Here is a 26689-nt window from a genome sequence, read left to right on the forward strand (position 1 = left end):
CAACGCCACCAGCGTCTCTCACAGCTGAGCCACGCGCCTTTTTTCCTTTTTCTGGATCAACACAATAAGGTTATACAGTAGGTACCACATGATGGACTCTTGCCTCGCCTCAATCGTATCAATATATATATATATATATATATATATATATATATATATATATATACATTTCGTTTCCGCACCCCAGTCTAGTAGGCGCCAAGCGGTTTGCAGGTTACAGAATCCACTTTTCTAGTACGTGACGTACGTGATCATAACCCAGTGATTTATTGGAATAGAGCAATGATCCTGTAGTTTAAGGTATATTTATACACCTATATAATTGACATTCTGACTTTATTGGGAAACCACAGCCTACAGATTACACAGCCGCATATTAGATGAGACTTGCTGAACATCAAATTGGAACCTTCTGCGCCCCTATAATTTAAGGCTTAAGATGTTTTTGCCTTCTCTGACCTCCCTCAAAGACAACATTATCTGTAGGTCACAATGTCACAAACACTAAATTATAGTTACGTATAGTCACCACTGCACGAGAGCGAAACAAAGCGGCACTGACTAAATAATACCACCAGACTATGACCACCTGAAGATAGTTGTTTTTTGTGTTCTTTTTGGTCTTTCCTACCGATGATCTACTGTACTCATGACTTTACAACATACCTATTACTAATGTACAACGCTGAGTCAGAGATTTTGTGAGTTTGACTAAAGTTCCTAACACAGTCATAGACAACAGATACAATCCTGATGCATGATAGCAACAACAAATTGTATCACAGACTCATTTTCCGGAACATTGGTTAACATCATGATCATCGAACTGCCGAAACATATTTTACATGTAACGTCACGTCTTGTTTTGCAGCTCTCCAACTCACCAACTATGACTTTCATATAAATGAGAATAAGTCGGCTCACAACTGCGCAGCCTACATAGGAAATGACCTGGTCGTACGCAGGGGTCAAGAATTCAACATCTCGATGACCTTCAATGCACCTGTACAAAACGGAGATAGACTGACCTTTATAGCTACTCTCGTCACTTCATCAGGAGGTAAAACAAATATATACTTTATAAGTACTTCCATTGGCACCATCTTACCTGGAAATGTTAGTATTACCAAAAATATTAGAATTATAAAAATGATCAATCTGACCCCATGGAATTTAGGTCCTCGGTCAGTTTCGTGACTTCCTCAGATTTAGATATATGGTTTATGTGTTCTTTTTTCATCACCTTCTAAGCCCCAGAACATTTTTATTTTCCCACTATTTTTTATTTTTCCACTATTTTTCCCAGTTTTTCAGGCGGTCCTCCGGCTGTATCCACCCTCTCCACGGAGCGGGCAGACAGCGGAAATCATTGCCGAGAGTTCAGGTTTGTACGAACCCGAACCTCGGCAGGTTCGGACCATCCCTAGTGCTAATCAGTAAAAAACTATCTCATCCATATACATAGGTCACCTTTCTAAACTCAGAAGTCAAAAACTAACCCTCTGTGTTTGCCATGGCAGGTGGTTCCCTCCTCGAGTATACTTTCTCAGACTCTTCTTCAGGGAACAGCTGGGCAGCAAAAATAAACGCAAATGGATCACCCTCCATTACTGTGACTCTTACCACTCCGGCCGATGCCGTTATCGGACGCTACTTACTGAATGTGCAGACGAATGGAGGAACCAGACGCATCGGAGAGTTTATGATGATCTTCAATCCTTGGGCTCCAGGTAGGATGTGGTCCTAGAGAGTCCACCAAGTCTCACAGTGTATAATATAGAGAGTCCACCCAAGTCTCACAGTGTATAATATAGAGAGTCCACCCAAGTCTCACAGTGTATAATAGGAGGATAGCCGGGGGGGATGGTAAATCCATTTTGTAGATGGAGCTTTTATTCTCAAAAGCAGTCAAGAGCATATCCATAGGGAGTGCAAAGATGGCGGTCATACCTGGGTCCTGGCCCCTGGTGATTGAGGGGGACCAATGGTCTTCACACCAGATTTTACCAAATTTTTGTTAACCAAATTTTTTAAAATGAAATGTGGACTGGAACTACTTGAATGGCTCATTTCTACTCCAGTGCCTAAAGCCATCAGTATGGCAGGGTTCACATTTCCATCTGCATTAATTTTTTGGACAGATGCAGACCTCCACTTCTCAAGAACACAGATGTCTCAGGTGCAGCCACTCCAAGATAGTCCATGAATAAAATACTTACAATGTATTAAAGCAATAAACTAAATCAATGTGCTGCACAACGCATTTCCAGGCAGCTTCAGCCTCTTCCTCAGGGGCATTCAATTTTTTGTCCGCTCAGATTCTGCAAAACAAATGGAACCTCCGACAAGAGCCCCGAAATGTGGACCTAGCCTAATCCATACATTTGAACAGCAACTGAGATTTCAATAAACTCTGCATACATAGAAATAGAACAAACGAAAATAAGAACTGGTGTAATATATCTTATCAGGCAAAAATGCTTCTTTTTATCTCCTTATTTGCATTGTTTTATCTCCTTATTTGGCAGCAATGGTGATAACTTTAGTGACAAGAGAAGGACATTTGCACTTAGATTACTTTGTTCAGGTGTGTCATACTTTCTGTTCTCTGCAATACCCAGCTTGTCAACACCAGAATCAGAGGTATAAACTGAGGTCATATGCCAATGAGGGCTTGGCATCAATTTCCATACATTGCATAGTAATTTAAGCACGTGGAGCATCTGCTTAGACACCGCGATAATCCATGTTGCTAGTCAGGATCTGTGACACATAAGTATTTAGCCCAGCTTTTGCACTTTTAGAACCTGAATGACAAATATATGAGAGATGATTAAAGGAGCAGGTCCGGCTTGTTATTATAAGCCACAATATTATTATGTACAATCTTTGTTTCCTTTCAGGTGACAGCGTGTATCTAGCAGATGAAGCCGAGAGACAGGAATATGTTTTGCAAGAGTTTGGTCTTATTTGTGTTGGAGAAGCCTCAAATCAAATTGCAGCCCCCTGGAACTACGGACAGGTAAATAGCAACCCCTAGGGGGCAGTAGAGGAACTGGGCAGGTTGTTACTTTGCCTTAATTGACAGCATTTTTGTATAAGTTTGGTTAAGAGTATCCATGAGTAAGATATATATATAAATATATATATATATATATATATATATATATATATATATATATATATATATATATTATATATATAGCACATTCCAGACATGTACAGGAGCAGGGACTCCAGCCAAAGGGTGACTACTCACCTTTCCTATTAGTATGAACAGTCATTGCCTGCCCTCCTCCTCCTCTCTCCAGGCCATGTGCACAGACACTCACCCTTGTGCCTTCTTGGATCAGTACAAAAGAAATAGTTGCATCAGTTTATTAGTCCACATGCATCATAAAGTTATAGCTAGGTATGCACACGTCAATGCTAAGGTATTTCATTCATATAAATAGTGTAAAGCAAACAGCACATGCAGGAAATGAAAGATATATTATAGATAGATGGATAGATAGATAGATAGATAGGAGATAGATAGATAGATAGATAGGAGATAGATAGATAGATAGATAGATAGATAGATAGATAGATAGATAGATAGATAGATGATGGAGGTCACAGGACTGGTTGGAGATGGAGCCTAGAACTGGTAGGAGATGGGGGGGGGGGATCACAGGACTGGTAGGAGATGGAGTCACAGGACTGGTAGGAGATGGACACAAGGGACCGGTAGGAGATGGAGACAGAACACTGGTAGGAGATGGAGCCCAGAACTGGAAGGAGATGGGGCCACAGGGCTGGTAGGAGATGGAGATAGAAGACTGGTAGGAGATGGGGGTCACAGTATTGGTGGGAGATGGAGATAGAAGACTGGTAGGAGATGGGGGTCACAATATTGGTAGGAGATGGAGATAGAAGACTGGTAGGAGATGGGGGTCACAGTATTGGTAGGAGATGGAAGTCACAGGACTGGTAGGAGATGGAAGTCACAGGACTGGTAGGAGATGGAAGTCACAGGACTGGTAGGAGATGGGGTCACAGGACTGGTAGGAGATGGGGGGCAGAGGACTGGTAGGAGATGGGGGGGACAGAGGACTGGTAGGAGATGGGGGTCACAGTATTGGTAGAAGATGGGGTCAGAGGACTGGTAGGAGATGGGGTCACAGGACTGGTAGGAGATGGGGGTCACAGTATTGGTAGGAGATGGGGTCAGAGGACTGATAGGAGATTGAGACACAGGATTCACAAGAGACAGTTCAGCTCTGTACAGTTCTAGACATGGACAGAGGTGGCAGCAGAGAGCAGCATGTTGGATTGGAAAGAACTGATGGGCTCTGGCATGACTATAACCTCTGTACTCTTTGCACATGTTCACTGCCACTGGATACTTTTTATTAGTTGTTCTGCAGAGGTTATTAGTCTGTATATGAGAGATTTCAAAGACGATGTTATACACTTAAAGTGTTCCTGTCATCAGGGCCACTGCTGGTAAGCGGGGAGTTCCGCTCGAGTCTCCATGGCTACTAATACGCATGAGACCGGAATGTGTGCGACCCCCGTTCCGATCCGGCAGTGACCCTGAGGATAGGCAAGAATATATGTAACAAAAAATTTCATTAATTAATTTAATTAAATTTTTAAAAAATAAACCTGCAATCTAAAGATATTAGAATATATATATTTATTTGTTATATAAGCAGCCATCTATTTTATTGCATGGTATGGTTGCACTTTTACCGCATTGTTACAATGTACCTCTATTCAGTTTCAGGAAAATATTCTGTATATTACTTTTGCCCTGTTGGATTCCAGTTTAAACTTTCGAAGGAACGCTAAGGAGGATATACGGCAGCGCAGTAACCCTGCCTATATCTGCAGGGTCCTCAGTGCTATGGTAGGTGACTAAACCCTATTCAAGACAGACGTGCTGTGTCCACTAATATTGACGGACTTTATATTATATGGTATTGTTATATTCATGGAAAGGTTGTCACCTTGACCAACTTACAAATTACAAATGAGCAAGACAAAGAAAGCTGGGCTTGTCTATCTTCATCAGGCCCATGGAGTTGAATGGAGTGACAGCATGCCACAAATAGTTGATAAGTGTTGTTCATGGAAAAAACCCTTTCAGTTTTATAAGTTTTGAGTTGAGACCTCCCAGGATTGGACCTTATCACATTTCACAGATGTTTGATTGGATTGAGATCTGGGTAAAGGTCTAACTATATTGTTAAAGTAGTTTTAGAAGTGAAAGAAACTCATAGCAAGATAGTGCCATGTAATATACATTCCTGCTGTTCACTGCTTGTTGTTGGGGAAGTTCTGTCTCTAGCAGCAGAGAGACCAAGACAGAACACAAATGGGGGCAAGGCTTAACTAATGCTATGTAGGGGAGAAAGCCTGGGCTATATGCATGCAAGCTGAACATCTGCCACATCCAGAGAGCCCATACTGTTCTTCAGAGGGCTGACACTGTTCTTTAGAGGGCCCATACTGTTCTTGTCATGTCCATAGAGTAAGTGAGCCCTAGCTGAACCCACCCACTGTCCCTGCCTACCTGGACGTACCGCTCTAGGCGTCAGACCCCAACTGAGCAATGGTCCTTACGCTGCTACATGCAGGGTCAAAATCAGTCGCATAACAAGGGTCAGGGTCAGAACCAAGAGAGAGATAACAGGACAGAGTCAGAACCAAAGCCAAGGTCCGGAACACAGTCAGGAGCGTAGTACAAAATCACATAACAAGCCAAGGTCAGGAAACACTAGCGGGGTCTGACACACAGGAATCACAGCTCACCGGGCCACACGATTGGCCCAGTATTCCTGCAGTGCCAACCGGTCCCAGTATCATTGGAGCCAGCCTGTAGGACATACAGCAGCTGGTAAGGACTGGAAGACTTGAGATTTTTTTAATAGAAGTAAATTACAAATCTCTGGTACTTTCTGGCACCAGTTGATTTGAAAGAAATAAAATTTGGTGAACAACCCCTTTAAAGGAGAAACATATTACTGTACATCATTATATATTGTTCTTGGCTCTGATCCTACATATATTACACTTTTAATATTGAGCCCTAGGAGGAATTGCACAAGTAAATGATTTTCCAGCTTGCTTAATTGGCCATTAAATGAGTTTACAGCGATTACATGGAGCGTATGGTATTAAGATATTGAGGCAAGATGACTTTGTATAAACTGAAAACGTGGGCTGATGTGTAGCAGTCACATGGCGTCTGTCTGTAGTGCAGGGAAGCTGTCTAAAAATGATTTGTAAATCACTTCTGTTTAAAAACCTCCAGTCTTCCAGTACTTATCAGCTGCTGTATGTCCTGCAGGTAGTGGTGTATTCTTTCCAGTCTGATACAGTTCTCTCTGCTGCTAAATCTGTCCATGTCAGAAACTGTCCAGAGCAGCAACAAATCCCCATAGAAAACCTCTCCTGCTCTGGACAGTTCCTTATACGGACAGAGGTGGCAGCAGAGAGCACTGTGTCAGACTGGAAAGAATACACCTAGAGATGAGCGAACCGGCTTCGTGTTCGACTCGATCCAAACCCAAACGTTCGTCACAAGCCCAACCCGAACGTTCGGTATTTGATTAGCTGGGGCTGCTGAACTTAGATAAAGCTCTAAGGTTGTCTGGAAAACATGGATACAGCCAATGACTATATCCATGTTTTCCACATAGCCTTAGGGCTTTATCCAACTTCAGCAGCCACCGCTAATCAAATGCCGAAAGTTTGGGTTCGGATTGACTCGAGCATGCTCCAGGTTCGCTCATCTCTAAATACACCACTTCTTGCAGGACATACAGCAACTGATAAGTACTGAAAGACTTGAGATTTTAAAATATAACTAAATTACAAGTCTCTGTCGCTTTCTGGCACCAGTTGATTTAAAAGAATTTTACAGAACCCCAGTTCTGAACTGCTGCTTTCTGCTGAAAATACAAAAAAAAAAGTGTGAGCTTTTCTCTCTGTCTCCCCCTCCTCCCCCCTCCCTTCTGAGACAGACATGTAAACACATCCCTAACTGGCTCTATCTGCAACTTTGTAGCTTCTTTGTAATGTGCTGGTAGCGTTATTCTGAGGTCAAGTTGCTGATGAACTCACTGTGAACAATCCTCCCAGCATTACAAAGAAGCTACAATGTTGCAGATAAAGCCTGCCAGGGACTTGTTTACATCAGGGAGGAGGGGGAGACGAAGAGAAAAGCTCACACACAGATTTTTGTGTCTTCAACAGAAAGCAGCAGCTTAGAACCGGGGGAAGGAGACTGAATAGATAATAACAAGTATGGAAGGAATTGTTAGTCTCATCATGGGCAGCAACATATAAAAAGTTATGTTTGAGTGGAATACCCCTTTAAGGTCTCTTGAATTGGCTCAGTTCCATTTCACTATCTATGTAAATGTATTACCCCATATGTACGGGACGGCTCCATCTCATTACATGATAAATGAAGCTACAATAATAGCCGGTTTGGGCAGGGTCATCATCCTGTTGTATCTTGTCTATAAAATGGTACATCTGTGTAATTACTGTCCTTCCCCGGTAATTGCTCAAAGAGTGGGGCCATCTGGTTACCAGTCACCGAATCTGACACTAGCCTCCAGTTGGTCTGTACTTACTAAATCAAGTGCTCGTTCCTTCCAGGTTAACAGTAAAGATGACAATGGAGTTGTAGGAGGGAACTGGAGCGGAGACTACTCTGGTGGCACAAACCCTAGTGCCTGGAATGGGAGCACCAGTATACTCAGGTCCTGGAATCAGAAGAGGCAGCCGGTGAAGTTTGGGCAATGCTGGGTGTTTGCCGGTGTCCTCTCTACAGGTACGAGAGAGATCAGCTCTGCCGCTTGGTTTACTCTGTAAGCTATAACACAGCAGTAGTGATGAGCGAACATCCCGACGTTAGGTTCAGATCCCAAAAAAAATGTTTGTGATCGGTTTGTATTTTCCGAACATTCACCAACAAATAACGAACATACTGTACAGTAGAAGTCTACGTTTCGATCTATGCCCATGTGTACAGATTATCAGGTGCAAAGTGTACATTACGCAATTATGAGGTACGTAGCACTAGCGTATCTTTTATTCGTCCATGCGTATATACTGGCAATCACTGGCACACAGCAGTGCCAGGCAAAAAGATTAATGGAAAAAATATATATATATATATATATATATATATATATATATGCCCTAAAAAGGACTATTGGGTTGTTAAGAGGACACCTGGTCCCTACAGTGCACTTGATTTTGTCACCCTCCCTACACCGACAACATTCTAAGCCCTACTCGGTCAGCTCTCCCTCCCTACACTGACAATTTCACAACGTTCTAAGCCCTACTCGGTCAGCTCTCCCTCCCTACACTGACTAACTACCACTGCTGCCAAACTAAATTTAGATGCTGTCCCTGCCCGTGTCACTCTCCCTACTGAACGGCACAAGAATCAGGAAAGACTGTGAGAAAATTGGCCTCAGCGTCACATTTTTATAGCATGTACGTAACGTACGTAATGACGCTAATCATACAGCCAATCACAGTAATGCCAGTAGAAAACATGGCTACTACATTACCTGATGAGCCCATCCTTCCCCACACGTTTATTGGCTCTTTCAAATTGGTGGGAGGAAATCTATGCAGTTGCGTAAATTGCAATATAAAGTTCACATGTTCGAATATGTTCTAAAATAATTGTTATAACCATTCCGATCATCCAACAAATTGTTTGTGATTGCTGAACACGAACAATTAGCGCCACGTTTGTACGAACATTTACGAACATGTTCGCTCATCTCTACTCAGCGAGACTCTCAAAATGCTCAATGGGTGCTGTGAGGTAAACTTGGCTATATACATGAAGACACTGCTATATGGATTTAGTCTAGCTAAAAAAGGACAATATATTTCCTTATGGATGGTCCATATCAGTATATATAGTATATGAAGTAGTCGCATGTCCTCTGCTATTGTCAGCCTCAGAAGCTTCACCGTCCTCTGGTCCATGTCCATGTCAGGAACTTTCCAGAGCAGTGGCAAATCCCCATAGAAAACCTCTCCTGCTCTGGACAGTTCCTGAATATGCAAAGGAAGAGCCCGTGGAGCCTCAACGAAGAGTCTCAAAACACAGGACTAGCCAGATATCCCTCCGGGAAGGACCCAGCCAAGAGGCGGCTCCTGTAGGGAAACCACAAAACCCACCATATTAAGTGGCCCTGTAAGTCAATGTAATGACAAGGGAAAAACTAAGGCCAGGTATCCATCCATAGTCAGTTGTTTCAGGGTGTTGCCCCTCATCAGTGTGGAGCAGGATTCTGGCTAGGTGGGAGCAATGCCTAGTAGAGCCATAAGAGAAACCGACCGCTGATCTCAGGGAGACCGGCCAAACGACAACACTGCCGGCTGCTAGTTAAAGCGCTCAATGCAGTGAAGTCCTAGGTGCATTGCCCCGTGAGAAACATGAATATGCAAAAGAAGAGCCTGTGGAGCCTCTTGAAACAAAGGGCTAGCCAGACATCCCTCCTCTCTCATGGCTCTACTAGGCATTGCTCCCACCTAGCCAGAATCCTGCTCCACACTGATGAGGGGCAACACCCCGAAACAGCTGTATGTGGAGGGTTACCTGGCCTTGGGTTTTCCCTTGTCATTACATTGACATATAGGGCCACTTAATATGGTGGTTTTGATGGTTTCCCTACAGGAGCCAACCCTAGCCTGGGTGCTTCCAGGAGGGATATCTGGCTATTCCTGTGTTTAGATACTCTTAAATGAGGCTCCATGGGCTCTTCTTTTACATATTCATGTATGCCAGGGGGCAATGCACCTAGGATTTCACTGCACTGAGCGCTTTCACTAGCAACTGGCAGTGTTATCTTTGGCTGGTCCCCCTGAGATCAGCGATCTGTTTATGGACATTTCCTGACATGGACAGAGGTGGCAGCAGAGAGCACTGTGTCCGACTGCAAAGAATACACCACTTCCTGCAGGACATACAGCAGCTGATAAGTACTGGAAGACTGGAGATTTTTAAACAGAAGTAATTTACAAATCTATATAACTTTCTGACACCAATTTTTTCCCTAGAGTAACCCTTTAACCCCTAGACGACCCTGGACGTTGGGTTACGTCATGGAAGTCTGTCCCCAGACGACCCGGGACGTAACCCTACATCCTGGGTGGTTCTCCCGCTATGAAGCGTGCTCCGGAGCGGAGCGCGCTTCATAGCAGGTGGGGGCCAGCTGCAGTGAGCAGCCGGGACCTCACCGGTAATGACACACTGCAGCGATCGCGCTGCCGCGTGTCATTAACCCCTTAAACGCCGCGATCGCGGCGCGACCGCTGCGTTTAAGTGTAAGTGACAGGGGGAGTCCCCTGTCACTTACCGATCGGGACCCCCGCAGTGTGACTGCGGAGGTCCCGATCGTTGAAACGGACTGCTGGAGGTCTCTCACCTTCCTCCGTGCGGTCCGATCGGCGATCTGCTACTCTAAGCCTGCACAGGCAGGCTAAATGAGCAGATCGCCGATAACACTGATCAATGCTATGCCTAAGGCATAGCAATGGTCAGTGTAAAAATCAAAGTAGTAAAAATCAAAGGGACTTCAAATGTGTAAAAAAAAAAAAAGTTCAAAACACTATTACACTACCCCAAAACCCCTCCCCCAATAAAAGTCTAAATCACCCCCCCCCTTTCCCATTATATTAATAAAACATATAAAAATAAATAAATAGATAAACATATAATATACCGTAGCGTGCGTAATTGTCCGATCTATTAAAATATAACAAGCGTCATGGCGAACGGCATAGACGAAAAGAGGGAAAAAAGTGCGCGGATTACCGATTTTATGTTACATTATATATTAAAAAAAAATCAATAAAAAGTGATCAAAACGTCCGATCTTCACAAATATGGTATTAATAAAAACTAGAGATCATGGCGGAAAAAATGACACCCCATACAGCCCCGTAGGTGAAAAAATAAAACCGTTATAAGTGTCACAATAGGGCCATTTTATTAATATTTAATTGCCAAAAAAAAGGATTTCATAAAAAAAATACGGTATATAACATTAGAGAATCTGTGTAACCTGCATATGGTTGTGTTCGGACTGACCTATAGAATAATAGTGTCATGTCGCTGTTACCATATAGTGCATTACGTAGACACAGGAACCCCCCAAACGTTACCATATTGCATTCTTATTTACAATTTCACCTTTTTATATCTTCATAAATAATATATTTGGATTCCATCATACATGTTATGGTAAAATGAAAGACGCCATTACAAAGTACAACTATTCCTGTAACAAATAAGCACTTACATGGCTTGTAGATAGAAAACTGAGAGTGCTAGAGCTCTTAGAAGGGGAGGAGGGAAAAACGGAAACACTAAGATCAAAATTTGCGCGGTCCACTGGGTCATTTTGGGCCTGGTCCTCAAAGGCTTAAGATTTTTTTTTTAAACGGAATGATGGGAAGTGTAGTTTAGTAGTGGCAGGAAGTAGCTAGCTTCTTATCCTGTTTGCTTTTCAATTGAAATCCACATAGCCCATCAGTTTAACTGTATATAAAGAAAGGTTTTTAGTATACAAGCTGTATACAGCCCAGAGCTCTTCCCCTGGACAGTCACTATCAGTCTCTCTTGTCATACCTTTCCCTCTCCGCAGTCAGCAGAGCAATGGGGTTACCCACTCGAATCATTACAAACTACAACTCTGCCCATGACACAAATGGCAACCTGAGTGTGGAGGAATACTATGATGTGTATGGGGAGCCGGTGATGGAGAGTGATGACAGTATATGGTAAGTACTGGATTAGCCCATAGGATAACTTTCTTAAAGGGATATTCACACATATTCATATAGTTATACTTGTAGCGCTCATCAGCTCATTATATTAGCAAATACTTTCCTTCCCCAAACTTATCTCCTTCTCCTGATATGCTTCTCTTTCCCTCCAATTGTTGACAGCTTGTTGTCCTGGTTACCGACCACCACTCTGCTCTAAAACCAGTAGTCTGCCTGGTGTTGGTGCGTATGTAGTCATAGAATTCATATTTTTATTTACATACACTACATCTCTATACATCTACATTATAGCTATATATACATCAGCCAGACCACTGCTTTTAGAGCAGAGTGGTAGTCGGTAAGTTTGGCAAATGAATGTATTTGCAAAAAAATTTAACCTGATAAGTCCTACAAGATTAAAGTGACTCTGTAGCCACAATCTGACCCCCCCCCCCCCCCAAAAAAAAAACACTTGTATCTTCGGATAGCTGCTTTTAATACAAGATCTGTCCTGCAGTCTGTTCGACAGGTGATGCAGTAATTGTCCTAAAAAACAACTTTTAAACTGGCAGGCCCGTGCCTAACGGGCATGGCCTAGATTGTGTATGCATTAGGCTGGCACACCCTCTCCGTCCCTCCTCCCCGCCTTCCTCATCATTAGGAATGCTCCAGGCAGATTGTCTCCTATTCATCAGCTGTGTCAGCCCGGCATATGGGCTGGATCATTAAGGCAGCTGGGCAATGTTCAGCATGGAGAAAATGTTCCAGTGGCATTCCTAATGATGAAGATGGTGGGGAGGAGGGACTAAGGGGTGGTGCAAAGTTAGGGCACAGATATTCTAAGCCACGCCCATAGGGCACGGGGCTGCAAGTATAAAGGTAGTTTTTTAGGACAATAACTGCATCACCTGCCAAACGGACCCCAGGACAGATCTTGGATTAAAAGGCAACTATCCGAAGGTACAAGTGGTTTGGGGGGGTCAGATTGTGGGTACAGAGTCGCTTTAAAGGAGAAGTCCCACAAAATCTGAAAATGACAGGACAGCGGTGGGTGCAGGAAAGTTATATACAAAGCATACTTACCTATCCTCAAAGAGTACCGCACACCTACTGGAGTTTTTCCAGTAAACTTTAACAGATATACAGCTAATCATAAAGCAAAGAGGCCCCATTAGTAATAGTACTAGCAAAGTTCCCCCATTAGTAAGAGTGCTAGCAAAGTATCTCCCAATATTAATATTAGTGCCCACCCAAAAAAAAAATTAAACACATGTGTATATGCGTATAGACCACCATACAGGTCAGTAAGCTGTTACTTAGGGCAGTGATTTTCAGCCAGTGTGCCGTGGCACACTAGTGTGCCGTGACACATGGTCGGGTGTGCCGCGGGTAAAGTTCCCCAAACTATGGTGCCCCTGTGAAACAGGAGAAAACAATGGTGGAGAGAAACCTGGGGATGGGGGAGAAACAGGGGAGAGAAGCACGGGGGAGAGAAGCACAGGAGAGAAGCAGGGGGAGAAGTATGGTGGGGAGAAGCAAAGGAGAGAAGCACAGGAGAGAAGCAGGGGGAGAAGTATGGTGGGGAGAAGCACAGGAGAGAAGCACAGGAGAGAAGCAGGGGGAGAAGTATGGTGGAGAGAAGCACAGGAGAGAAGTAGGGGGGAGAAGTATGGTGGAGAGAAGCACAGGAGAGAAGTAGGGGGGAGAAGTATGGTGAAGAGAAGCACAGGGGAGAAAAGCACAGGAGAGAGAAGCATAGGAGAGAAGCAGGGGGGAGAAGTATGGTGGAGAGAAGCAGGGGGGAGAAGTATGGTGGAGAGAAGCACAGGGGGGGAGAAGAAAACAGGCCCAGGTTTCACACTGAGTTAGTATAAATACATTTAGAATCTATTTTATTAACTATATGTATAATATGTACTGTTTTAGTGTCATTTTGTGCCATTTTGGTTGGTGATGTGCCCCGGGATTTTTTAAGTATAAAAAGTGTGTCGCGGCTCAAAAAAGGTTGAAAATCACTGACTTAGGGTATCATTATAGCTACTAGAAGCTGCTAAGTCACTTCTGCATTTATAGTGTGGGATACACTGACATCTAGTGGGGGAACAGTGGTACTGACATCCTGTACTTCCTGTAGGTTGCAGACTTCAGTCCTATATTGCAGTGTATCATTTGTGGCTTTACATAGAACTGCAAAGAATCCAAACTATCTTATTATCCCAATGCACGGAATAAAAATGTGACTGAGTTTAGTTTGTTGCATCTGTATAATACTTTTCCAATTAAATGAAGCCTAAAATTATATTCTTCACTAAGACTTTTTGTAGTGCTGCTGAATTTAACAATGAAGTGACAGCTATTGTCCCCAAGCCTGAATATTCCTTTGGCCTGTAGCTATAGCAGTCAGCAATCAGCTGTAAACGGCTGAAAATCCCAGGCACACATGCTCCCATATGCTACAGCTCCCCCTGCAGGTGGTGAAAAGAAGTAGTCTTGGCTTCCCCTCAATATCCATGGGCTCTCATTGTAATGGATGGATGTGACAGGTCCTCCAGTACCAGAGAGACTCTTTGCTTATGCAAATAAAAAAGTGGTCTAAACTGGGAGCCCTCTCTATGAACCCATACCCAGACCCTTCCCTCTGGTAACTAGAAGCTGCAGTTATGCTAAGGAGGGAACTAGGAGGGAATTATTAATCTACCAGGGCTATCTGTAGTCAGCCATTACTACGCTACTGAGATAATAAAACCAATGATCTTTTCTAGGAACTTCCATTGCTGGAATGAGGCTTGGATGAGGCGGAATGATCTCGATGCCAGTTACAGTGGATGGCAAATCTTTGATTCAACTCCACAAGAGATGAGCGATGGTAAAAAAGAAAGAACACCGACCGTGTTAAATACTTTGGTTCATGCAGAAGGGAGAAATATGAGAAGTGTCCTTTTCCCTTCTCTGCTCTCAGTTTAAAGGATCACTCCTTTCTTCCTGTCATTGTTTTCTTCCTGGCAGTGACGGCAGTCTCGCTGCTCGGCCATGGGACCATGTTTGTTACCTAAACTCACAAACTTAGGCCCCTTTCACACGTCCATGGCCATTCTTATCGTCAGTAAACACTGATCAGGAAGCCTTTCAGGAAGTTTCAGGGAATCATCAGTGTTTGCGGATTGTAAAAATGAAGGAGGGGAAAAAAAATCATACTTACCTGCTGCAGGCTGCTGTGCTCTCCTCCGCCTTCTCCTTCACTCTACTGGTGTTGCGTGCACATGAGTGATGTCACATGTGTGTTGCAATGCTGGGGGGGGGGGGAAGTAACAGGCTCTTATGGCCAGAGGTATAATACTGCCTTGTATGCAATGTATCCGTAACTCAGGACAGGTTCCGGATGGCCAATTGTGAATGCTCCCATAGGGTTCTCTGGGGCATTTGTGACAGAATTCAGGATCAATATAGAACATGTCTATTTCCCAGTACGGACACCCCTCAGGAAAACCCTGGTATTTGTGCCCAGTCGAACTCCATTGTTCCAGAAATTCCCCTATTTAACATAGCACTGAACCGGCAGGCCGGGGGCAGATCGACTCTATGGGGGCGGGCAGTGCTGCTAACAGGTGCCCAAGTGTTCCTAACAGTCTAACCGGACCGCAGAGCTAGCTACAAACTGCACTGGAACGGTACGAAGGGGGAAGGTGAGACCCATACCTTCCTCCTCTGCGTCTCCTGTGCAATAGGGGGCTATCGGCAGGTTAAGTTCATCTAACCTTTAAGGCTAGGGCTACATGGCGATTCCAGGCCATGGGACTAGGAACTGGCGCTCTTCTTCTCCTCGGGTCCCGCTTGCTCCAGCTTCAGAGCGGCCTGTCTCAGCTGACAGGCTGCTCAGCCAATCACTGGCCGGGACCACCGCGGCCAGTGATTGGCTGAGCAGCCTGTCAGCTGAGACAGGCCGCTCTGAAGCTGGAGCGCGCAGGACCCACCGAGAAGAAGACCGCAAGAGGAGCCCTGCAGCCATGGATAGGTAAAGTATAAAGTTAAGCAAGGGCTGCAAGGACATCAGTAAGGATGTCTATGCAGCCCTTGTTAAACGATTATCGGGCCGTGTAATAGGCCCAGTAAACGAGCGCCGATCTAGCAGATCGTTACTCGTATACAGTTATCATCGGGCCCCCATCGGCCGTGTAATACCACCCTAAGACTCCCCCTAGATATTCATTGTAGCCAGGTTGGACTTAGCTGCTAGCATCGTCTCTATTTCATAAGAGCTCACTAGATTCGATGGTTGGCCTTGTTTTTATGAAGCAGCTACAGCCTTAATATCCCCCGACAAGTTTCTTCTCCAATGTTGTTCCTCAGTTTCAGCCATATTATGCAGAAGGACAGATGTAGCACTACCAGGTTCTGCTAGAATATGGGCCTATTTTTCCCTAAACCCTCGCAACATCACACTGACCCCCATTTCTGTTTACAGGCATTTACGAACTGGGCCCCACATCTCAACGTGCAGTCAAGGAAGGCGATGTGGATAAGCAGTATGATACTCGCTTCGTGTTTTCGGAAGTAAATGCAGACGTGATAAAAGTGGTCGTGCAACTGAACGGAAGAAAAGCTGTCGGAGAGACGGATCGTACAAAAGTTGGACAATTCATCTGCACCAAGGCTGTGGGGACAGATAGTTACATCAACATCACAAATGAATACAAGTATCCTGAAGGTACTGTCCTATTGGACAAATCCATTGATTTAGAGTAGTCGTCTCCAACTTGTTGGACAACCATAATACTCGGATACTGGGAGTAGTAATTTCCGAGCAGCTGGAAACTCTTAAGTTGGATATCATTGATATAGGAAGTAATAATATGGCTTCTCTTCTCCTCTTCAGGTTCCCCAGAAGAGAGGCAAATATACAATAAAGCTCTGGGGTTGATCGGTATGAGCGCAGGATTTGTAGCCTTCTCTGCAGATGGTCGCTCCGCATCAAACCAAAGACGCGAGGCTGAGGTGTCTGGGGCCATATCAGTTCCGGGTTCCCGCAAGGTTGGAGATGACATCGAAGCCATCCTGACTCTCAAGAATTTAACCCAAAAAGCGAAAAACGTCACCGTCAATATCAGTGCCGCTGCCATCGTATACAACAAGGCTGTGAGGAGAAAGATCTTCAATCAATCGGTGACGGTGACTCTCAGCCCAAATGAAGGTATTGTCTATTACTTTTTGTTATTTTACAATTCCATAAGTTAAAGTAGCTGTTGGGTTTATACAATCGTTGAATGTTGGTGGGGGCATCCCCCCCCCCCCCAAAGAAAATATTCTTGACAGTCCTGTGGTTGGGACCCTTGGTGGACATCTGTAATTGAAATTTGAAATCTGGGGGGTTATGTGGTGCAAGTGCTTGATTCCTCTGCAGCACCTCCACAGGAAAAATGAGGAATTACACGGTGATCATTTAAATCAACAGCCTGTCCTTAAAAAGAGAGGACTTGTTGTAGTTCCTCTCTGCACCTGGATCTAAAATTTTCTAATGGGGTACTTAAAGAATAATGAACATCGAAAAGAGTCTCTTGTCTGCTCACCATGTGTAAGGCTCAAATTTAAAGTCTTTGTTCCTGATGAGAAGCAGGTGTGGTATTCACCTGACGCCATCAGACGAGGAGTACAATCAGCAAATGAAGAAGGTTTCCACCGCTCCAATAGTAAAAAAAACTGTCAAACTGGTGTAAAGTAGAATTGGCCCAGTTGCCCCTAACAACCAATCAGATTCCACCTTTCATTCCTCACAGACTCTTTGAAAAATGAAAGTTGGAATCTGATTGGTTGCTAGGGGCAACTGAGCCAGTTTCACTTTACACCATGTTTGCTAAATACGTTAAAAACACACGAAAATGTGATCACTTATGACTGCTAGGAAAGACTATGATTATTATGACATTTGGTGGTATTTATAATTTTTCTCTAGATACTAAAAAGTACAGTAAGTGATTTCTTTAATTAATTTAAAATTTGAAGGTACTCGGAGTATTACATTTCTACAGACGCAAAGAACTACAGACGCAAAGAATTGTCAACATTTCGATATATAATCTCCCATTATACACTGTGTACAGGACCATTATGCAGCTCTGTACACAGAATTTAATCATATATGTTCCATGTTAGATTTTGAAGAACTGCGTTGCCCCAACAAGTTAAATAATTTATAGCCTGGCGCAATGCATAAGGTTGTGGTGCTCCAAGATGGCATTTCATGCTGTGCACCTGCACATTACATCCTGAGGCTATGTTCACACTACGTAAAACTACGGCCGTAGTTCTCGCCGCAGAACTTCGGCCGTAGTTTTGAGGGGTGGAACATAGCCTTATTTTCAATGGGATCCCGACCGGAGTGTACACACATCGTATGCGCTCCGGCCGGGAGCCCATGTTGCGCCAGAAAAAACTGACATGTCAGTTTTCTGCGGCCAGAAATACCTGTCAGTTCACACAGTGAAGCAAGCGGCTCGCTTGCTTCACTGTGTGCTATGGGAAGCTCTGATGCAGGCGCGCGCTTAAGTACCTAAGTACTTAAGTACCAGCCGGGATGATCTGGGCTGAGACCGGCCGCTCCATGACCGAGCCGGAGTCACGGAACGGCTGGGTGTTCATGTTGTGTGAACATAGCCTTAAAAATTTATTAAAATTGGCACCTTTAGTTATGCCAAAATGGGGATCCAGAGCACCTTTAAGAACCCAGAGACACCTTTAAGAACCCAGGTAGAGGAGCCTATGATAAAGTCATTGTAATAGTTCTCATTTTGTATCTGCTCATGGTCGAGAAGTAACTTTATAGTAAGTGCAGTGAATGTCTCTTTTAGAATTCAAGGTCATATAAGTAGGAGGGCAGCCATTTTGGCCATCCATAGCAATTGCCATTTTTCATCTCTATATATGAGTCCACAGGGAACCAAGACCAAAGTGGGTTGAAAATCTGCCCTACTAGCATATAACTGACTTCTTAGTAAACTTCAATTTTTGATCCCGTAAAGCAATTTTTTTAATTAAATGAATCTAGCGGACAGTTTTATGAAAGCCTATGTATGCCATTCCTATAAAACGCTTATGGCCACTGTCTGTATTTGGTTTTGATCAAGTTCCATATGCCTTTTAACATTACTATATACTGGTTTTATACACTTAAAGGGAACCTGTCACATTACAAATGTTGTTCAATCTGCTGGCAGCATGTTATAGAGCAGAAGGAGCTGAGCAGATTGATAGTATTGTTAGAAAATTCCAGAATAACTTGTCATTTTTTTCTTGGGGATCTCTTCTTAGTCTAGGCTAAGTAGTCAAGTGGACGGGCCTACTCAGTGATAGACAGCTCTGTATGTACACTTATAGATAAAAAAGCTGTCAGTTGCTGAATAGGACCTCCCACTTGACTATTTAGAATGAGCAGAGATTTACATGAATGAAATGCAATTTATCCATACATCCCTCTGCTCAGCTCCTTCTGATCTATAGCATGGTGTCTTCAGATTGGACTGCATTTTCAATGTGGCAGGTTCCCTTTAAAAGGTTCATAGGGCATGGCTACAGTACAGTACAAATCTATACATATCTGTCTGAGTTACCCCGGCGTCCTCTTCCATGTCTTCAGCCGCACACTTAGCCAATCACTGACCGCGGCGATGTCTGTGCTCAGCAAGTCAGTGATTGGCTGAGCGGAGAGTGACAGCCCACTCAGCCAATCACTAACTAGGAATGCACAGCACCATGGCCAGTAATTTGTTGATTGGGCTGTCACTTACATGTCTTGAGAGTGACAGCCCCCTCGGCCAAACACTAACCACGGTGCTGTCCCTCAGTCTGAATACACTGGGGGGAGTGTTGACCGGAAAATAAACTTGAAGACGTGTTGAAGTAGCAATTTAAACATTGTTGTCTATAGCACCGTACAGTGGGGATATGTCTTTTAATTGATAATGCCACAAAATATCTTATTGTTGAGCCTCACAGAAGTATTTAAACCTTACCTTTATACACCAGCCTGTGTCCAAGTGGTCACTTAAACAGTTATACATAGAGCTGTACAGAGGGATTTTTTCGTTTAATCGATAGTTCCACCAAACATTTTAGAGTTTAACATCATTCACATGTTTACAGCATTCCATTATATGCTATCCTATGCCCAAGTGGAGCTTTTTATGCTGTTGTCCATAGCACCATGCAGTGGGAATTTTTCATTTAATTTAATTTTGTTGTTCAGCGTCACACTAACACCATGTGTTGTACCTCAGCCTGTGTCCAAGTGAAAATGTAACGTTCTGCTAATAGCACTGCACACACTGTGTTAAGCATTGAATTTAAAAGAGTATTCTCATTTCAACTAAAGTCGTGAAACCTGTAGGGCTTATCTTTTTTTAATGAATTCTTTAGTTTTCTTTTCTTCCAATACAAAAGATAAAATAATAATCTTTAAACCATAACAGGATTACCACTATTATATCAAATCCTGAAAAATTATTTAAACCTATGCATAAAAGGTATTCCATATATATCGATACTAAAAGTACAGAGTGGGACTGCAACTCCTATACCCTTGATATACACTGATTTCCCCCCCCCCCCAAAAAAAAAACTTACTCTAGACTAACTGCCTCGCCATGCTCACATCCCCCCCCCCCCAACCGTTGGGATAAAAAACCAAGAAGATGTGTCCCCAGACCATGGGGCCATTAACTTATTCCAATAGTCAATTTAACCAGCACCCAATAGAGCAACCACCATCTACACCACACAACTCCCAACCACGGTCGAACCACCGTGCATTGTCCTCTTTAGTGTCACCTTTTTTTGGTGTATTGCAAAAACAACTACTATATTCTCCTCCTCCCATTTTCTCTTGCTCTTTATTACCATATCCTCATATTTCCCATCTCTCGACCCTCTGTATAGCCTTGACAGCCCATGTAGGGCTTATCAAGTTAAGTATTTTTGCACATACAATCATTTAGCAAACTTGTCTCCTGAAATGCTGCTCTCTTCCTCCCTTCATTGACAGTCTATTGTCTAGGTTATCGACCACCACTCTAAAAACAGTGGTCTGACTGGTGCAAATTTTTTATTTTTTTTTGCAAACTTTTAACTTTTTTAACTCTCTCTCTCTCTCTCTCTCTCTCTATATATATATATATATACTGTGTGTATATATATATATATATATATATATATATATATATTTATTTTTTTTAAACCTTCATGGATATTAGTGCGTTTTTTTCTTTGTTTTAATTTTTGGTACTAATGCACCATGCTTGAACATGCACAGGCATCTTTCCCCAAAAACAATAATTTCTGCAAGAAGATTGGTGTTGGAGACCATCATGATTGCTGGCTTACTGCCTGCATTACTGTGTCACTGTAGACCTCTGAGAGTCTACAGCCTGCTATGCCCTTATGTCACTTATGGGCTTGCACCTGTTACTTATAGGAACAGCTTTGCACCTCCTGCTATCCTCTACATGACTAATATTCCATTAAAGGAAAAGTTCGGTGAAAATTTTTATTAAAGTATTGTATTGCCCTCCAAAAGTTATACAAATCACCAATATACACTTATTACGGGAAATGCACATAAAGTTTTTTTTTCCCTGCACTTGCTACTGCATCAAGGCTTCATTTCCTGGATAACATGGTGATGTCACTTCCTGGATAAAATGGTGATGTCACTTCCTGGATAAGATGGTGATGTCACTTCCTGGATAACATGGTAATGTCACGACCCGACTCCCAGAGCTGTGCGGGCTGTGGCTGCTGGAGAGGATGATGGCAGGGGGACACTGAGGGGCACAGGGCACTGGAGGGACATTGAGCATCCCTCTGCCATCATCCTCTCCAGCAGCCACAGCCCGCACATCTCTGGGAGTCGGGTCGTGACATCACCATTTTATCGAGGAAGTGACATCACCATTTTATCGAGGAAGTCAAGCCTTGATGCAGTAGTAAGTGCAGAGAAAAAGCATGTTATGTGCATTTCCTGTAATAAGTGTATATTGGTGATTTGCATAACTTTTGGGGGCAATAAAATACTTTAATATAATTTTTTGCCGGACTTCTCCTTTAACTACCCTGTTGTTACAAATACAGTCATTTGCACTTTACTCTCTTGTCCAGAAAGTGTACTGATTCTATAGGAGCTCCTTGAGGGTAGCCGGTAATACTACCTCTCCCTTATACTGATCAGTTCCTATCAATGTTCAATCTTAGTTTTGCCAAGTACAGGGCAATTACGCTTGTGGAAATACCAAAAATGTCTATTTATTTAAACTTTTCTAATTTATTCATTTATTTATTTAATTTCAAAAAATGAGAAAAGGGGAATGATGTAATATTTTATTAAGAAACGGATTTACTTAGATTTCGTTTAACTTTTTGTTTTTTCCCCAACACTTTTGTAGCCCCCCAAGGGGACGTCTATGACTTCTATGAGCAAAACCTATGTACTGCATTGATCCATTACCTCAGCATTCTAATGCTTCAGCCTGCTGTGAGTTGCTGTGTAAGAAACGGTCCTAACCCTGCTTCATACACTTTTGATGGCACCAGGGCATGTAGGGTCATCCTGTGTCGCCAAACAGTTAAAGAGGACCTGTAGTCAATCCCCAGAAATTTAGATGTTGCCATCATTAAATAGCTTAGGGTGCCCCAATTACACCCCTTTTTAGTAGTGAGATAGGGACAAACCTAGTTTTTAGGTATACACACCCCTCAATGTAAAACTTTCACACCTGCTGACTGTGTAATTCTGCCCATCACTTGATATTCAGCCTAACAAAAAATAAAATAAAAAGTGTGTGATCAGGGCACTGTAAGCTATTTCATAATAGTAACATCTTGTTTTGAGGATTTGACTACACATCCTCTTTAATCCTATACTCATCTTCCAGGATGTCTCTGAACACCACCTCCTAGGCAGTCTGCCGTGCTGTGCCCGGTGCCTCCTCCCATGGCTTTCACAGTTTAAGGCTCTGCAGACCATATGTTTTCCTTATCATTACTCAAGGACGGCATTTTCAAGTGGCAGCTCATCATATAACTCTGCATCTGCAGTATCGGCCAACGTTGACCACATCATTTTGGTTTTATGACCCTTCTGACTAGGTCAAACGATAGGTCATTTTACCGCTAGCTAGCAAATAATACTGCCGCTTGATTGGGTTCAGTTGATTAGCATTATATAAAAGAACCCTTTAGACCCCCTAAGGGCCCCTATTACAAGTCATGATTATCGTGGAAAAAAAAAATCATTACATTGATCAAAATTAAACAATAACCGTTTTGTGTGTATGCCGGCAACGATCGAAAAATCGTTTGTGTGTCGTTGATCGCATCTTTTGAGCTAAACCAAACATCATTGTTAATCGTTTTTTAATTGTTCGCCGGAATTCAACATTCATTTGCTAATCGTTCACTAATCATTCAGTGGGAACAGATCTTAGCAACAATCGTAACTAACGACTGTTGTTCTGTGTAATATGGTGAACGATTTCAGGTAGCTCTTGTTCACGATCGTTTATCGTTTAATGTTTATCGTTAAAATAGGTCTAATAGGACCCTTAGGCTATGTTCACGCTACGTATTGGACCGGCTGTTCCGTGACCCGGCTGAGTCACGGAATGGCCGGTCTCTGCCAAGATCATCCCGGCCGGTACTGCAATACCGGCCGGATGATCTTTATGGCTTCCCATAGTGCACAATGAAGCAAGCGGCCATGTGAACTGACAGGGTTTCCTACGGGTTTATACACTCCTGCCGGGATCCCATAGCAGAATAGGCTATGTTCCACTCCGCACAAAGTACGGCCCTCTGTTGCAGACTTTCACGTAGTGTGTACATAGCCTTACAGTGATTTTTCGCACTGCATAAAAGATGCGTTTGGATAATGAATGAGTGTTTACAGTCCTTGCATTGATTCTGTGGACTGGAATTGTGTACTCATAGCTGGTACGTCACTACCTTTTGTGGAATTCCTGACTGCTCACGTATATGAGGGATCTTCCAATACCCGACATGTCTTATTGCTGCCACTCGTTGTTTACCAGTCCACTCAGCTACACTGGGATCAACAGCAGAGCAGCCAATCTCTCACTAACCTCTGGTCACTCCAGATTTGGGTTGGGGGCCTCAGAGTCCATGCCAAGCCAACAATGGCTCCAAAAGTCTCACGTATTCTCGACCATCTGTTCAGCCTATGCGCCACCACTCAGGCTGTCGAATTCTTCTGGTCTCTGTTGCTAATCCACCAGCTTGCCACACAATAGCTATACAGGGACCTTGCTACATAGCATCTTTCAGGGTCTCCAGATTTCTTTATCCCTCCCTTGAGCCCACGGGCATACCTTATGGCAGCTGTATCACTGTGCACTCAGCAGGTCCCCATGGCACTTGACGTAGTTTCTTCATACTCTGCTGAGGCGCAAAATGTTTGTAGCCTTGAACCCTCCTTCTATCCCATTCCCTCATCACCAAGTCACGACCCTGAATGTCGCACTGCTCGCCAGCAGGTTGGTTTTGGACTCTCTATGGCCCGGCCTTATACTTAGCACCTTCTTTTGCTTGAAGATGGAAGTCAGGAAGCAATATTTTCTATCACATGATGAGTTTTTACAGACCTATTTCATTTTCTCGATTACTGGGGAAATCAAGAAAGAAAGAGAACACCTGGATTATGAATTGTGCACCAGCAGGTAAATGCACTCTGCCTTATAATAGCTTAGAAGGTGGCATTAATTGTGAGGTATGAGGTGTGAGGTAACTGTGGTTGAGGGGCTGCTAGGGTGCTAACAATAGTTCAAAAACAGTTCAGAATTTGGACAATAATAACTAGAGTAATGCTCACCATAATAATCACCATTCCCATTCTAATGCTTCCTGGGTTCCCCACCAATCCCTACTTTCTAAACCCTTTCTACATGGACCACTGGCCCTAACGTAGGCCATAGTGTCAACACTATAACTAATGACTCTCTGTAGTGGTCATATGTCTGTATGAAAAGGACCAAGAAGTAGAGACTGACAGGGGACCTGGTAAGCATCGGACCTTACCGCGGGGGGATCGGAATGGTGAGTGCCCCTTTAACAACTATTAGCTTTCTTGTCTAAACTTATGACTCAACTTTGATCTCTGTAAGCAAAGTTGGTGGTGGTTTGTTCTCGTTGGCTTTTTGAAAACTTAAGTAAGCAACTAATATACTAATATTTTGAAATTATATATACATATATAATTCAGATAATTAAAAACTACCCAATTATGCTAATAATACTAAGAGTTTCCATTAGGTGAAAGGTAATAACATTTTACTCCTGTTACCAGCATCAACCCAAGATCTGAGTCACCAATGGTCAAAGATCTATGAGAGGAGAACATGATTCCTTCACCATTCATCCATTGAAAGCCTATCGAAGGTGAAAACCAACAAGATCTCAGGGTGAACTCAATAAAACCTATAAAGTCTATGAAGGAAGGCTTAGACTGTGAACATCTCCACTGCATTGAATCCACTCCACTTGTTGATGCTGCCAATAGACATTAAGGAAACAGAAAATAAGAATTTTTCCTAACATTTTCACTTCCTTTGGTCAGAAGGCAGCCGGATATTGTTGTATTAAAGTGATGTGCTGGAAATCTATGTCATTGTACTGTTTTTGTAATTGAGATCACGTTACATTAAGTTCTATGGCAGAAATTAACCTCCTTGTCCTGTAATAGGTAATGGGCGGGGAATCCCCGCTTGTTTGTCCTGCATCCCAAGCAAACGGAAAAAAAAGTATGGTAAGAATTTTTTTTCCATTGTATTTTGCATTTCTTTATCTATCTTAATCAATAAATTCAATAAAAAAAGAGCGAGTAAAAATATAACCTCATCCAAAACCGAAAAAAATGAACTGCATGAATAGAAAACTGTAAATCATCCTATCAATCACTCCTCTACCGTGATTTACTGTTCTGATCAATCAATTATCATGGGACCTTAAAGGGGAAATAGCCAATAGGTTGTTCTACAGCATCTTATTCGACTCTATAGGGCACAGAGGCCTTCTTAGTTCGGGTCTCTTTTGATATCTCTACATAACAGTTTTGGAAGGATTTCCCTTTTCACTACCTATGATAGTAAATTTTTCTCTTGTAAAATGATTCTTTTTGTGTATACATATCATTACAAGTGAGAGCGATGGCTTCTAGAGTCCAGCGTGAAATGTAACATGGTTGCAGAAATCAGAGGTAATGTATATGGAGATAAAACAAAAATGGCATGCATGGGCACTAGACAGGGGTGATTCTAGCCTCTCTGCTGCCCGTGACGAACTATAGAATGACGCCCCCCCCCCCGTCAATCCGCCCACATTATAATCCACTACTGACCCAACCCTAACCCCCCCCCCCCCCCCCACTGCTGTCTCCAATAAACATAATGTTTGGTCCCTTGCTGCACAGAGGATGTCAGGAGAGGAGGGGGCTGATCTTATAGGGGAGGTCCCAGCAGCACAGAGGATGTCAGGAGAGGAGGGGGCTGATCTTATAGGGGAGGTCCCAGCAGCACAGAGGATGTCAGGAGAGGAGGGGGCTGATCTTATAGGGGAGGTCCCAGCAGCACAGAGGATGTCAGGAGAGGAGGGGGCTAATCCTATAGGAGAGGTCCCAACAGCACAGAGGATGTCAGTAGAGGAGGGTGCTAATCCTATAGGAGAAGTCCCAGCAGCACAGAGGATGTCAGGAGAGGAGGGTGCTGATCTTTTAGGAGATGGTCTCCCTCTTCCCCCCTTATAGATGGTCCCCCTCTTTCCCCCCTTATAGATGGTCCCCTCTCCCTTATAGATGGTCCCCCTCTCCCCCCCCCTTATAGATGGTCCCCCTCTC

General features: G+C 43.3%; 1 protein-coding gene across 3 annotated transcripts in view; it reads left to right on the forward strand.

The window, feature by feature from the left end:
* LOC138772977 (protein-glutamine gamma-glutamyltransferase E-like) overlaps positions 1–26689 on the forward strand; it is a 56906-nt gene that overhangs the window by 25070 nt on the left and 5147 nt on the right. For 2 of the 3 annotated variants that reach the window (XM_069953824.1, XM_069953822.1), the window contains exons 2-11: positions 872–1060; positions 1521–1730; positions 2904–3022; positions 4766–4894; positions 7657–7831; positions 11679–11814; positions 14565–14668; positions 16265–16507; positions 16676–16990; positions 25541–25603. In XM_069953824.1, coding sequence (XP_069809925.1) covers positions 988–1060; positions 1521–1730; positions 2904–3022; positions 4766–4894; positions 7657–7831; positions 11679–11814; positions 14565–14668; positions 16265–16507; positions 16676–16990; positions 25541–25603 — 1567 coding nt within the window. In that variant the 5' untranslated portion in view covers positions 872–987. The remainder of the gene's footprint in view (positions 1–871; positions 1061–1520; positions 1731–2903; positions 3023–4765; positions 4895–7656; positions 7832–11678; positions 11815–14564; positions 14669–16264; positions 16508–16675; positions 16991–25540; positions 25604–26689) is intronic. The other variant, XM_069953823.1, reaches the window with a different exon arrangement.

The sequence above is a fragment of the Dendropsophus ebraccatus genome, chromosome 14 (assembly GCF_027789765.1).
Source record: "Dendropsophus ebraccatus isolate aDenEbr1 chromosome 14, aDenEbr1.pat, whole genome shotgun sequence".
Taxonomy (NCBI): Eukaryota; Metazoa; Chordata; class Amphibia; order Anura; family Hylidae; genus Dendropsophus; species Dendropsophus ebraccatus.